This window comes from Dreissena polymorpha, chromosome 5 (genome assembly GCF_020536995.1).
Source record: "Dreissena polymorpha isolate Duluth1 chromosome 5, UMN_Dpol_1.0, whole genome shotgun sequence".
Lineage (NCBI taxonomy): Eukaryota > Metazoa > Mollusca > Bivalvia > Myida > Dreissenidae > Dreissena > Dreissena polymorpha.
Window position 1 is genome coordinate 14,622,692 of NC_068359.1, and position 16,141 is coordinate 14,638,832.

Here is a 16,141-nt window from a genome sequence, read left to right on the forward strand (position 1 = left end):
ACAAATGCTTGAATAGGGTCATTGAACTGAAAAAAAGGCTTGAATAGGGTCATTGAACTGAGACAAATGCTTGAATAGGGTCATTGAAGTGAGACAAACGCTTGAATATGGTCATTGAACTGAGACAAATGCTTGAATAGGGTCAATGAACTGAGACAAATGCTTGAATAGGGTCATTGAACTGAGACACATGCTTGAATACTGTCATTGAACTGAGACAAATGCTTGAATAGGGTCAATGAACTGAGACAAATGCTTGAATAGGGTCATTGAACTGAGACACATGCTTGAATACGGTCATTGAACTGAGACACATGCTTGAATAGGGTCATTAAACTGAGACACATGCTTGTATAGGGTCATTGAACTGAGGCAATTGCTTGAATATGGTCATTGAACTGAGACAAATGCTTGAATAGGGTCATTGAACTGAGACACATGCTTGAATAGGGTCATTGAACTGAGACAAATGCTTGAATAGGGTCATTAAACTGAGACAAATGCTTGAATAGGGTCACTGAACTGAGACAAATGCTTGAATAGGGTCATTGAACTGAGACACATGCTTGAATATGGTCATTGAACTGAGACACATGCTTGAATATGGTCATTGAACTGAGACACATGCTTGAATACCGTCATTGAACTGAGACACATGCTTGAATATGGTCATTGAACTGCTTTATAATGGAATTGATTTGCTAAGGTCTAACATTGCCATTGAAAAAGATTCAAAATATGTATATCATCATAATTGAATTTATTGAAATGGTCTAAAATTGCCAAATAATTGATTTACAAAGGTCTTACACCTCTATTAAATTGATTTGCTCATGTCTCAACTTGGCATTGAATCCATTTGTTATTATCTAACATTTCCATGGAATTTATTACCAAAGGTCTACCATTGTCATTGAATTCATTTGCTATGGTCTAACATCATAATTGAATTTATTTCAAAAGGTTTAACGTTGCTGTAGAGTTGATGGTCTAATATTGCAATGGATTTAAATTACAGTATCTTTCTATTGTTCTCATATTATGTCTTACCAATTTGTTATTCAATGCCATGCAATGTCCTGATGGGGGACAATGTAAACAAAAGATGATTTTTATGAAGAAAGACAAATAACTGGTTGTCAGATTGTTAGAGAAATGGTAAAAGGAAAATGAAAAAGTGAGAAAAAAGGGTATTTTACTGCAATTTTTTAATTGCAGCATAGTAAATGGTATCATTAGCATATACCTTAGATGGGAAATAAGATAGAAGTATAATAATTGACATTAAATATAGAGATATTTTGTGGGAAAATTAGACATTTATTTGTATTCAACTATATTAAAATGAACAGCATTTTTAAAAGGTCCCATAAAACTGACAAAGCTGACTTTGTCTTAACTTATTTTTACAAATAACCTTTATTACACCTTTTTATACATAGCAAATATATTTATTTAAAAGGATGGATGGTTTGCAAAGAGCAGGTTATAAAGTTACCGGTTGAGTTTTGTCACCAAACATTAAATGTGTTAGATAATGAGAATGAGATCAGTTGAATTAGCTGATGTATCCTGAACCAGAATGACTTGATTAATATAAATATGTCACACAGTATCACCAAATACATCATTTTGTAAGCAACACTATTAACATCAATAGCATGTCTATTTCAGAAGAGTAAATTTGGGTAAAACAATAAAAGACCTGACACATATCATAGAAACATAGGCATTTATATGTGTGATGCTCACATATCATTGCATAGAGTACAGGTCAGAGAAAATATCAAGATTTGTATATGTAAATATCAATTATATGATACAAGAAAAACGGAATAAGAATCATCAAATAGTCGCTATTGGCAGGTTTTATCTACATTTTCTAAAAGGGGGATAATAGGTAATTTAATACACAATAGTATTATAGTTTATACAAGATACTTGGGAAGGACTAGCAACTACTACAATATTCTGGTATTCTGACAAAACCAAATGCATGCAGAGCTAAGCAATTTATTTGGCAGACTTTACATGGGAAAAGACAAAGCATACTAGCTACCAGTATATATAGGTGTTGGTTTAAAGGACATAGTTGCTAACGTATTTTTTGTTATGGTGTATGCTATGCTATTCATACGATGTTTACTTATATGTTTGTATGTTTTTCCTAATAATCGGGTTTTCTGAGTTACTGATAGTCGTGACCTTTTGCTATAGCAGAGTATCAAATCAATAACACTATTTCTGTATAAGCTCAAAGCATTTCACAGGCTACACAAGGTAACAATCTGCTATTTATAAGTTTCCAAGCAACAATCTGTAAGAATCATGGCTTACAGCCTTTATAAGCAAATAAGCAAACAAATATGCTGTGCAAATTTGTGTTGTATTAAATACATTGTACAGTGATTATTTTTTTGCTCAGTATTATAATTCATAACAGAGGACTCTGTAATTAAAAGTGCATTGCATGCATGTAAATTGTGTGCTGTTACTCGATATATGCTTGTTACTATACTGGTGCTATCAACTCTCTGTTGCTAGGCTACTGGTTGCTATAGCAACAACATTTCCCGACCACAACACAAAGACATACCTCGCTTATGCTATTGGTGTGAATGTTTTGATTGGTCCAATTGGTATGCGTGGAATCCTGGTCGAAATCAAAACATTGTAGAATTTAAATTCTTACAAAACTGGTACATTAAAATACCTAAGTACATGACTAGACATTAGGACAAATCTGAGAAGGTCACCCAGGAATAATTCTTGTACTTTCGTAAATATCACTAGAGTAAAATTAGCAAGAGGTTTTGACAACTAATGGCTAACAACACAAGATGCCGATGATGGAGGGCTATCTATGATAATAGCTCACTATAAACACTTTGTGCTAAGTTTAGCTAAAAACTGATCTTTATTATTTGCATACAATTGTTTTTCTGCTGTTGTTTTTTTCGGAGAAAAGATTAGCATACAAATATCCTAATTGTTTCTTTTTAGAAATAATGTTAATCAATTTGCAAATACATTAAATTTATTCACAGGATTTCAGTTTTAATATGAAATTCACTGTAATAACTGACTTTAAGGTAAAGATCGGCTTCCACAAATGCATGTTATATCTAAAAAAGCAGCCTATGCCATAAGCTAATAATCAAACAATGGGGCCACGATAGCCCTATATCGCTCAACCTGTCCTGAAGAGGTAAGGCCAGTTTCAAACTCAGGAATTTCATCTTTGTAGAGGACCAGAATCTGATGTTACATACAAAATATTAACTTTATTTAAAAGATAACACCCCAAGACTCACAGGAAGGGCAAATTTTAACTCAAAGAGGACATCTAAACGATGTTAAACACAAAATATTTCACTGACCCCCGACCCCTACTGTTTTTTGACTTTGCAAGTCTATTTGACTGACCCCCGACCCCTACTGTATTTTGACTTTGCAAGTCTATTTGACTGACCCCGAACCTTACTGGTTTTTTTACTTTGCAAGTCTATTTGATTGACCCCCGACCCCTACTGTTTTTTTACTTTGCAACCCCCACTGTTTTTTTACTTTGCAAGTCTATTTGACTGACCGCCTAACCCTTCTGTTGTTTTACTTTGCAAGTCTATTTGACTGACCCCCGACCCCTACTGTTTTTTTACTTTGCCAGTCTATTTGACTGACCCCCGACGCCTACTGTTTTTTTACTTTGCAAGTCTATTTGACTGACCCCCGACCCCTACTGTGTTTTGACTTTGCCAGTCTATATACATACAGCAGACCGGAAAGATTTGAACAACTTTTAAAGAGCATCAACCAATGAAAATTCCTGAAAATCAGCCAAGCAGTTTGAGAGTAGTTGTCATCTAAAACAATTTGTTGATGACCACATGACACAGGCCACACAACGGTCGTAAGAAAGGCTACCTACCACAATATCTCGCAGTGAGCACTTTGTGCTCAAGTGAGCTAAACATCGAAGCATATTCCTATGACTCTAATTCTCACTAAAAAAGCTTCAAAAAGGGTCGTAAATATTTACATGTTTAATACTATTAAGTGTTATTCAAGGAATACTGTTAACAAACAAATTATTTTTTACCGTAATTTATTGCCCCAGAAAATAGTAATGATATTTTTTTTCCTATCTTCTTCCAATCAAATGCTTACATCCTTAGGAACAAAACTTTTTTTTTACATCCTCTTGAAACCTAAAATGTACTGTTAAAGCCTAGAAAATGAGTTTACATAATAATTATTTCTACTTCCACTTTACGTGTTTGTTTGCATAGACTATTCTCAAGTAAATTCTGCTGAAAAAATTTTTGAAGACAAAGGATGGCATGAAACTGAGATTTATCCATAATTTTTAGTCGAAGGGATTTTAGATGTGTATACTTTGGAAGTAAAGCAATACATTAATACATTGTATCATGCAGTACACATTTCATTGTCAAAGTATACAGCAAACAATCACAAGATCATATGAGTTAGCTTGCAAATATTTCCACATAGATATGTATTTTGAAGCATTTGCAGTCACTAAAAAGGTTAAATTTAATAAAAGGTCTTTCTAACTAGATTTAAGTTTTAAAAGCTTCAATTCCAACCCTTAGATACAGATGAGCAGCAAACAGCATGAAACCTGAACAGGGTGAGAGTTACTTGCATGCTGTTCTGGTTTTATGCTGGTTGCACATAGCCATTTTCACTTCTGAGAGGGAAAGGCCTAATAGGGCTTGATTGGTCATTGTCGGCTCTAGTACTACTTAAATGTACCCCGGGTACTCTAAAGTATACTTACATGTACCCCGGGTACGGAAAGTATACTAAAACGTTCCCGGAAAATTAAATGCTAAATCGGTCGTTGTCGGCTATTTTTTTTAAATTAATTATATTCATATGTATGTCAATTTTCTGTAAAATGGCCTCTATATTATCGAAACTCATACTCAAAAAACATGTTAATGCAATTTTTTTAAAGAGAAGATTATTTAAGATAATCGGTAGCGCGTTTTACGACATCGGATTTTGGGCGGGAATACAACTCGGGTACAGTCTAATATCGACCGGGTACGATTAAGTCTATTTACAGTACCCGGGGTACATGTAAGTATACTTTAGAGTACCCGGGGTACATGTAAGTAGTACCCGAGCCGACAATGACCAGTCGAGCCTTAATAGGGGACAGTGTAGATCCTGACAAGACTGCTAGGCTGTGAAGGTTGGTCTGGAGCTATGCAGGCCACACATTGCATTAGACCCATATTTGCAAGACGCTGCTCATACTGCTAATTGAATTCACAACTATCAGGTAAATATTTGCAAGCTGTTTTAATTTAGTTTCTGAGGTAGTATATTTTATTTGGGTAAAGGCGTTTAAGGGAAATACATTTTCTGTTGCATGTCAGGTTACATAATTTAAAAACTGAGGTCGTCATGCACCATAATTTTTGCTATAAAAATAGAACTGAATGGAAAAATATAAACAAGTACAACAAATAAAATAATAAGGTTGGACAAGAAGACCACATCTTAGTTGTTTTTACATAAAAAAACAAGGGCTGTTTGTAAAACATGCATGCCCCCCTATATGGGCTATAAGTTGTAGTAGCAGCCATTGTGTGAATACGTTTTTTGTCACTATGAACAATGGTGGTGGTGGCATTGTGTGAATACGTTTTTTGTCACTGTGAACGGTGGTGGTGGTGGTGGTGGTGGTGGTGGTGGTGGTGGTGGTGGCGGCGGCGGCGGTGACGGCGGCGGTGGTGGTGGTGGAGTTGGTGGTCAAATGGGAAAAGGTAACCACTGGCAGTAAATATGGGGCTCATTTACAGGTCATATTTGGAATCTCTGCTGTAAAATGAGATTTTAAATGAATTTAAGGGAGGCAAATGCTGTAACAAAAAGATCATGCAAAAACAATAGTTGTTTCCCTTGTTTGAACTATGCTAAATCCTTAGAATGCCTATTTCCAGTAACTGTGACCTTCACCTGTGACCTTGACCTTTGACCTAGTGACCTCAAAATCAATAAGGGTCATCTGCGAGTCATGATCAATGTACCTATGAAGTTTCATGATCCTAGGCCTAAGCGTTCTTGAGTTATCATCTGGAAACCTTCTGGTGGACGGACCGACAGACAGACAGACAGACCGAAAATGCCTATTTCCAGTTACTGTGACCTTCACCTGTGACCTTGACCTTTTGTACCTAGTGACCTCAAAATCAATAGAGGTCATCTGCGAGTCATGATCAATGTACCTATGAAATTTCATGATCCTAGGCCTAAGCGTTCTTGAGTTATCATCAGGAAACCACCTGGTGGACGGACCGACAGACAGACAGACCGACATGAGCAAAGCAATATACCCCCTCTTCTTCGAAGGGGGGCATAATAATGTAAATCTTGAGACTTTAAGACCAGGTCTGAGCTACAATAGGCCTTACTGTAGGTCAATATCAAAGGCTTCATCATATAACACTTTTGAGTGAGAAATGGGAATTAGCAATGATCCAAACAAAATCAATCTAGTGAAAACAGTCATGCAGTAAGGTGAATTACAACAAGTTCAAATCAAAATAATTATGGAAGGTTTAAGACATTTAGGGGTGTGATATCTTTGAAGATCTCAAAAACATGTCGCAACTTACATTATATTCTCTACTACAGTTAAAAATCTGAAATTAAAAGTCCAGTTAACTAATTCTTGTTTGGGTTATACTAATTTACAGTAAAGTTAACATTGTACAGGCCAAATGTTATGCAAGCAAAATAAATATGTATAACTAAAGATGACCAAAATGTATTTTATTATTTCCACAATCTATGTCAATTTGCCACACTGTTCAAAAAATAAAAAAGACCAAAAAAATGCTAATAGAGTTTGAATCTAAGTTTTCATCAATGACACAACCTCAAACAAAATCCAGGTGTAAGGCAGATACATGAAGGTTATTAATTTAACTCAAGGTTACACATTACTATGTTTATACATGTGGTATATCAAGGGCTGAACATAAATTTTGGTTAATCTCTTTTTTGCTGTTTCAGATTTTTACATAATTTTCAGTATTTTTCAAATCAAATTGGTCATAAGGAATATATGTATGTAACAAACTGAAGAAACTGCCCATATTGAATTAAAGGTAGTTCAAGAATTATGGCTGAAACTGTTTCATGACCAAACAAGCCAGCTCTCATCACATTTGGTAATAGACCATCTAGAGTGTTATAATCTTACCCATTTGACTCATTTTTTATTGGATCTAATACAGAAATATTCAAAAAGTACAATAGTTCTTCACTCAAGCCTAAGAAAAACATTACAGTTAACCCTTTACCACATCGATACGTGTTTTGATGTGTTTGTAGTTCCTAAGACAGTTAAATTTAATTAAATACCTGTCTTACTAGATTCAAGTTTTAACGGCTTCATTTCCAAACCTAAGATACTGATGAGAAGCAAAAAGCATTAAACCTGACCAGTAACTTACAGTCTGTTCAGGTTTTATGCTGTTTGCTGCTCATCAGTATTTAAGGGTTGGTAAATAGTCCTTTCAAACTTGAATTTAGTAAGAAAGGTCTTTAATTAAATTTAACTTTCTAAGGGATTATAAATGTAAGTGGTAAAGGATTACAGTTTTGAGCAACCAGGTGCAGATGTTCAAACTCTCATAGTCCACATATCCTGTGGCCACACTCACCATTTCAAACGCAGTCTGATTGCGGTCTTGCACCTCCTCCAGTTTAGACTCAAGGTCGAGTATCGTATGCTGGAGCTCTCGATTCTGCTCGAGCACCTTGGTCTCACGCTGGCGCATCATGGACACCTGCTGCTGCAGCTCTTGTACCGTCTGGTCCAGAAGATTCCTGAAGTGGGAAAATGACAGCAGTTGAGGTTAAACTTTCTAAACTGACAGCTGCAATTTACTAATTTGTTTTCATGTGTATTTTTTCGTCTTTAGAGAGATATAGGAAAACTACATAACTTGTCATACTTCTAGAGCAACATCTGCAGTTTGCGTATTTGCGTATTAGCGTGTTTCTATGTCATAAGACAGGAATAGGATATCTATATAACTAAAAGCATTAATATTGTGTGTTTTTTTCAGGCTGTATACACCTGACAATGTTTGTCATGTTGTCAAACAAAATTTGGGACGTTTGTTTAGCTTTAAGTATGTCTACTATGGTCATAAAATTTCCAGATGCTATGGTAACCACACTCCTACAGTAACCACACTCCTTTTGTAACCACACTTCTATGGTAACCACACTCCTATCATAACCACACTCCTGTGGTAACCACATGACTATGGTAACCACATGACTATGGTAACCACATGGCTATGGATACCATAATTATTATCTCAGCTCTCATATTTCCACAGTTCCTGTGGTTACCTCTGCAGTTTCTCTCCATCCAGCTGGTTCTTGAGCTGTGAGACCTGGTCCCTCTTGTCCTGCAGGTCGTGCTTGCTGTTCTCCACCTGGTAGACCTGGCTCTGCAGGTTCTGCAGTTTCACCGAGGTCTCCTGGAGCTCTCGCTGGAGCGTGTCTGCCTGCAATACCATAGTGGACTGTCAAGCAAATAATTTTCCTTACATTGTTTTGCTGAAAGTAATATTTATTCATACTTATTTCATTATAATTTTGTAAGACAATGCTTTGTTCAGGGGCTTCACTTATTGTCACGAAAAGAACATGTCTGGCACTCATCAATGTCGTATTTATTCCTCAATACCATTTTTCAACATAGTGGACTGAAAGGCATAGTAGAATGAAACGAAATGTGGACAGTTAGAGGCATAGTAGACTGTGAGGCATAGTGGAGAATTTCTGTCTGCAATAGCATAGCGGACTGTTAAAAAGCAGTGTGGACAGGAAGAGGCATGGTGGACTGTAAGAGGCATAGTGGACTGTAAGAGGCATAGTGGACTGTGAGGCTAATGGGACTGTTAAAAGCATAACAGACTGTTAGAAACATAGTGGAGTGTAAGAGGCATATTTGGCTGTTGGAGGCATAGTAGAGTGTAAGAGGCATAGTGGAATGTTAAAATCATTGTGGGCTGTGAGAGGCATTGTTGGCTGCTGGAGGCATAGTGTAGTGGAAGAGGCATAGTGGACTGTAAGAGTTTAGCGGATTGAAAGAGGCATAGTAAACTGAAAGAAGCAAAGTGGAATGTAAGAAGCATAATGGACTGTTTGAAGCATAGTGGACTGTTGGAGGCATAGTGGACTGTGAGGCATAGTGGACTGTTAGCAGCATAGTGGACTGTAAGAGGCATAGTGGACTGTAAGAAGTGTAGTGGACTGTAAGAGGCATAGTAAACTGTAAGAAGCATAGTGGACTGTTTGAAGCAAAGTGGACCGTAAGAGGCATAGACTAGTAGACTATAAGAGGCATCGTGGACTGTTGGAAGAAGAGTGGACTATTGGATGCAGAGTGGACTGTTGGAGGCAGAGTGGAAAATTAAGCACATGTAACTGTGAGGCATAGACAGACAGGCAATGTTGAGATGTAGGGAATTAAGAGAGAAAAAGCTGACTATTAGATGGAAAGATGGCGTTGGTTAGACATAATGGACTAACATTAAGTACTGTAATTAAGAGGGTGTTTGAAAATTTATGGTGTCCAAAAACTTAAGAATAAAATTACCGTATGCCAAAATGGACAACAGAGTTAAACAGTCTAACCTGTTGGAAAGCTGTTTCACTTAGAGAATAATTAATATAAAGAAACATAAAGTAACACATATTAAGGCAAAATAAATACTTATTTCAAAAGGCATTTTTAAATCAATTATTCATCAATTATTCTAAAATAGGGAAACTAAAACCAAAGTACAAACACTTCTCACAACACTTGTGAAGCCAAAATTATTTTCAAAATATATCGAGGATAACCAGTATGGAGTAAATTATTATCAGTTTAATTCATAATCGGTATAAACAAACTAATACCACATCATTATTAGGTTTAGATGATAGAAGAGCACACATATATATGCAGATTTTATCATTGAAATAGCTCCACAACCGTTACTATTACTAAATAGAGTACATAACTTCATTGACAGAGACACAGGCTTTAGAGATGAATCAGACACCAGTATAGCTAGTACACGAACACCTTGCCATAATATATAAACAAACAAGAGCTGTCACCATAGGATGACTTATGTCCCCTATAAACGCTTGATAGAAATTACGAGTTTTTTTCAAAACCTAAACGCAGATTTCAAAACCTAAACACGGACCCTAAGTTCAAGGTCAAGGTCACAGGGGTCTTAAATTTTGTGCGCATGGTAATGCCTTGTCTATACACACATGCATACCAAATATGAAGGTTATATCTCAAGGGACATACAAGTTATGAGCATTTTTCGAAACCTAAACGCAAAGTGTGATGAAAAGATGGACAGACAGTCCGATCACTATATGCCCTCCTACAGGCGGCATAAAAAAACTCTTTAAATGAATATTTAATGTGAGTTTTCCATCATTTCCCGGGCATGTGACACTTTGCAATATAAAACCCACTATCAACATGTATATTTTTACAGTTCTGTTGTGGTTGAATTTAATGTTAGAAGATCATCAAGTATCAATATACCAGAATCAATAAATATAAAAAATAATCAATGGATGTTTTTCATTTTAATAAAAATTGATCAGGGTAAAATATAAAAAGTTATGTCTGACAGTGAAGGTAACATTATGTGGAAATATCCTATTTAACTCTTTCTTTGAATTACAAGCAATTACTTTCAAAAGACTAAACCACATACCACCAAATAAAAATCAATAATCCAAAAATAATTATACCTTAGAAAAAATGTACAACAACAAGAGGGCCAAGATGGCCCTAGTTCGCTCACCTGATAGGAGTCGGTTCATTCAATCTTTACCAAACGTCAAACTTGACCTAGATATTGTCCAGACAAACATCCTGGTCAAGTTTCATCATTATTGAACCAAAACTCTGGCATATGGAGTGTTTTTGTTTTTGTTAGATTTGTCCTGGTGACCTATATTTTGAGTTGACCTCCCCTTACCAAACATCAAACTTTGCTTACAAAAACAAATATTATGACCAAGATTCATAAAATCTGAAACAAAATTGTGACCTCTAGAGTGTTTACATTGATTTTGTATAATATAATGAAAATTTGGACAATCTATGGGCAATAAGTATGGCATTAATTATGTGATATATAGAAAACCAATCTTTGTACCAAGTTTCATGATGTTTGGGCAAAAAATGTGATTTCTAGAGTGTTCACACGCTTTTTTTACTATATAAATATAAGAAAACTGCTCCCACCCCCCTCTCAACTCTCATATCAAGGAAACAAATGTTTCGACCAAATTTCATGAAAATTGGGCCAACAATGTGACTTCTAGAGTGTTCACATGTTTTCACTACATACATATAGAGAAAAATGCCCCGCCCACTGGCGGCCATGTTTTTTAACCGATCTGGACCATATTCCAACTCGTCCGAGATATCAATAAAACCAATGTTTTGACCAACTTTCATGATGATTGGGCAAAAATTGTGACTTCTAGAGTGTTTACAAGGTTTCTCTATAGCCAAATAAGGAAAACTGCCCCGCCCACTGGCGGCCATGTTTTTCAACGGACGGAAACCACTTTTGAACTCAACCAACATATCATTAAGACAAACATTTTGACAAAGTTACATGAAGATTGGGCATGAAATGTGACTTCTACAGTGTTTACAAGGTTTTTCTTTTTTTGACCAAGTGACCTAGTTTTTGACACGGCACGACCCAGTTTCAAACTCGACCGAGATTTCATTCGGAAAAAGCTTCTGACAAAGTTTCATGAAGATCAGACAATCAATGTGGCCTCTAGAGTGTTTACAAACCAAATGTGGACGACAGACGGATGGACAGACAACGGACAAAGACCGGTCACAAAAGCTCACCTTGAGCTAATAAAAACCTTACTCAAAAAACGAAACTATTGACTATCATCATCCTATTTCCCACAATATTTATCAGAATCAATAAAACCTTTCTCATCCACGGACAGTCCATTTCAAACCGCAGATTTTTCTTAGATTGAAAAGATTGAGTCCGAAATATCTGCAAAAATGGCAAATTACACTGTAGTCCTGTGAATTATTAAGTGTGAGGCATTAGATGCCTTCAATAAGATGTTCTGTTGCATCAGAACAATAAACATGCTTTACTCTATACATGTACTTACAATAATAATAACAAATATCAAAAGGTGATACAGCAAATAGTCAAGGGAGATTATGTCATTTCATTGTATCCTAATTCGTTGTATTGTAATTCGTTGTATCGTAATTCATTGTATCGTAATTCGTTGTATCATAATTCGTTGCATCGCAATTGTTTTGTTTTTCTTGTTGGTCTCATTTGTTGCAATCTAATATATACATTCACACAATACTTCACATCACACAACTACAACAACAACATCAACAACAATATCAACATGTTCCCACAATCAGGGATTACAGCAATGTGTAGGAGGCAAATGAAACTTAGCGCAAGACACATGTATGCATATATAAACCACAGTTACAGGCCACGTAACTCAAAGAAATAGCTAAATTCATTTCAAAAAACTTTATTTATAGCACAGTGACTTACACAATTTATTTTCAACATTTTAAAGCCGCAAATAGTGAAACTGACAAGGATTCGTATGGTGTTTTTTCTTCATTATTTATAATCTACTGAATGGAAATTAGTGTACGTTTGCTTTGGTACAAAATTTTCAACATGGAATATCTGCAATAAATATATATGCATACCAAAATATCGCAAAACAATATTTTGTGTGAAAACCTAATAAGAAATTACATATACCTTAGGACAGCATTATACATCACACTTTTAGCAAATTGTGCAGCACACCTTGTGTAGTTCTAATTCTCTATATCTCAAAAAAAACAAGTGCACTTGCAAATGTACATTTTAATTCCAAGGAATCAGTACATTCATAAAGGCGATTACAGAAAAAGATCCATGCATAAAAAGTTAAGTAGCAACACACAATGGGGTAAATACCGGGGTAGAAAAGACAAAGAGGATGATGTAAATCTTAATAATTATAATTGATATAATTGCAGAGGACCACAAACAACATCAATAGAAATTTCGATGCCAATTGAAAATACATGTAACTTTTTTATCTGAACAAAACATGAGTTGTTATCCTTTAGGCCTTGATGTCATTGTTCATTGCCCTTTCATAATGATAATAATGAGTATTGTTATTATTTATACATGTAATGGTATTATTTACATGATGGTGATTGTTATTTGTGTAGTTATTTTCCTCACACTGACCTTTATAAACTCTTCCTCCCTTTTAATAAATGATTTATAAACCAACAACAAGGGTTAATACCCATAAAGAATTATTCTGTTGAAACAATATACAGTTAAGTTGTCATGACGACCAATATCGTACCTTCAAATTGTGCGTCAGATTGAAACTGACTATACCCTAAAAACAAACATAAGCGATTATAACTGACCTTGCTTTTCTTTAGGTTTGTGAAAGTCAACAATTTCACCGTATTTGCAAAAAAGACAACTAAAAATCTCAATAAATTTTTGTAGTATAATTTCAAGTTCTGTATTTTGCTTGCATGAACAAGAAAAAGTCTTGAAAGGTCAAAGAAAAACAAGGCCTTTGCTTTCATTCATAATGATTCTCCCAAAGGTACATACAATTAAGTTAGAACTAAAATTTTTTAATTTTCTAAAACATTTTTTTAAAGATTTAAATTTTGAATTTTTGATTAATTGTCATAAGGTACAATACCAGAATCTTTATAAACACTTCCTAAACTAAAGTAACTTTATTCTAAATCAAGTCAAGAGTGTAAGTCGTGTTCTGAGAAAACTGGGCATAATGCATTTACACAGGCTAATCAGGGACAACACTTTCCGCTTTTATGACATTGTTCATTTAAATGAAGTCTCTTCTAAGCATAAAACCAATTTAGGCGGAAAGTGTCGTCCCTGATTAGCCTGTGCGGACTGCACAGGCTAATCTGGGACGACACTTTACGCACATGCATTATGCCCAGTTTTCTCAGAACGCGACTCATATACGTGTTGTGTGTATCTACTGAGCCTTACTCTGAGGAAATGGAGTTTTTGACTCGTGCAGAAAGTGTACTTTAAGAGCAGAAAGTGTTGTCCCTGATTTGCCTGTGAGGACTGCACAGGCTAATCTGAGGCTACACTTTAAGCACATGCATTAAGCCCTATTTTGCCAGAATGATTTTCATATATATGCGTGTTTCTAGAACAAGAAAGATCGCCAATCCACGTTTATGTGATTATGTGAAGCAGGATGGAGAGTCAGTGCCAAGCATATACAAGGACAAAGTATCCAATGGGTGCTTCAGACATCACTCACTGTATAACTGGGTCAAGTGGGAGGCGGGAGAGGTCCTAGAATTCCGCTTTTAAAAGAGGGATAATGAAGACTCCATTTTTTTTTTTTTAATTTAATTCTTTTTATATGAACGATATAATTTTAATAAAATGAACCATTTTGGAACAAACAAGGTTTTGGTTTGGAAGCCTGAGAGAACAGCAATTGGAGTTTTTGTTATTGTGTTGAGACTGTGTCATTTATGAAATTAAAATGACATGAGCATCATGCATGCTGCAATACACCCCTTTAACCCTTTCCCACTCAAAAGTAAAGTGCAAATGGATATGTGCAAACAGCATAATACCAGAACAGCCTGTGAGTAACTCAGTCTGTTCAGGTTTTATGCTGTTTGCTGCTCATCAGTATTTAAGGTTTGGAAATGAAGTGTTTCAAACTTGGATCTAGTAAGAACATGGTTCAAACAGAAATCTCAAACCTAAATTCAAGCTCTTTTCAAGGACTTTTCAAGGCCAAATTTTCATTTTCAAGGCCGAGAACCGTACGTTAGTTTCCTTTAAAAAATGCATTTTCCATTTGCTTGGATTGGTCTTTCTTGTTTAAACTTTCATCAAAAGACACTGAGTACGATCCACTTAAAGAAATATCAAGTAAAGTTTTGAAATTTTCAGCTAGCCCAAAAACGGCCACATATGTTCTCTTGCGGTCTCCACAAGAAAATTTCTTTGCTATGGTACTGTCATGGAACATAACCTGAAATAACTTTGTAATGTTTTTATTGGAATTGAAGGATTGATGTGTGCAAACGGTATGCAATACCCACAATACTTCCGCTTTCAGCATATCATTTTTTTTAATGAATTTGTCTATGGATGTCCACGAGTTTGATACTGCTGCTGATGGTTGCGAAGGTCCTGGAATTTATATATCTTCTATCTGCACACTCTCTGTGGCTGTGCCTTACTGGTTCAACACAGATGGGCTGCTGATGTTTATGTCTGTTTTAGATTTAACAGTTTTAACAATATTACCTGCCTGTTTCACACAAAAAAACACATCGCAGGAACCCTGTTTGCTTCTCAATTTTATGTTTTGTTTGTGGGTTTCCCTTTTTTCGTGGCTTTTCAAAGCGCTTTCCCCCCATCCCCCTGACATCAATGGTCCTCATACAGACCCGACAATGTGCTTTTCGAATGTCATTTGTTTTCTGTACCCTGGAATATGCAGCTAACAATCCTGGTTTGAAACGACACTTCCCCATCGCTACGTTTTTACTCGCGAAAATTTATCACAATGGAGAATCTCTGACATAGTACACATAATCTGTGACGTGTACACTTAACGTTTCGTACTAAATAGTGTATGAAACTTATATTTCATACTAAACTTTTTGCGCAAAGGAATTTATGATAACTTTTTGTAATATTTCCCTTAAGAACGATTTAAGTTTATAATCAAAGCGATGATAAAAGTAATTTTGAGCAGAAATAAACATTTTCAAGGCTTTTTTACATGAAATAAGGACTTTTCAAGCACTTTTTCAAGGCCAACCTTTGTTCAAGGGCTTTTCAAGCCTAGGACTCGTTTTAAAGCACTTTTCAAGCCCTGTGCGAACCCTGAAGAAAGGCCTTTAATAAAATTTAACTTTCTGAGGGACTACAAATGAGTAAAAATAGGTATCTAAGTGGTGAAGGGTTCATAAAAAATCTTATAACAAAGAGCAATG

The 16,141-nt window shown here is 35.6% G+C and overlaps 1 protein-coding gene across 17 annotated transcripts in view; it reads right to left on the minus strand.

The window, feature by feature from the left end:
- The window catches only part of LOC127881390 (trichohyalin-like), a 150,458-nt gene that overhangs the window by 31,680 nt on the left and 102,637 nt on the right, over nt 1-16,141 (minus strand). For all 17 annotated transcript variants that reach the window (XM_052429183.1, XM_052429177.1, XM_052429182.1 and 14 more), the window contains 3 exons: nt 8,404-8,561; nt 7,704-7,869; nt 2,597-2,653 (listed from right to left, as the gene is read on the minus strand). In XM_052429183.1, coding sequence (XP_052285143.1) covers nt 2,597-2,653; nt 7,704-7,869; nt 8,404-8,561 — 381 coding nt within the window. The remainder of the gene's footprint in view (nt 1-2,596; nt 2,654-7,703; nt 7,870-8,403; nt 8,562-16,141) is intronic.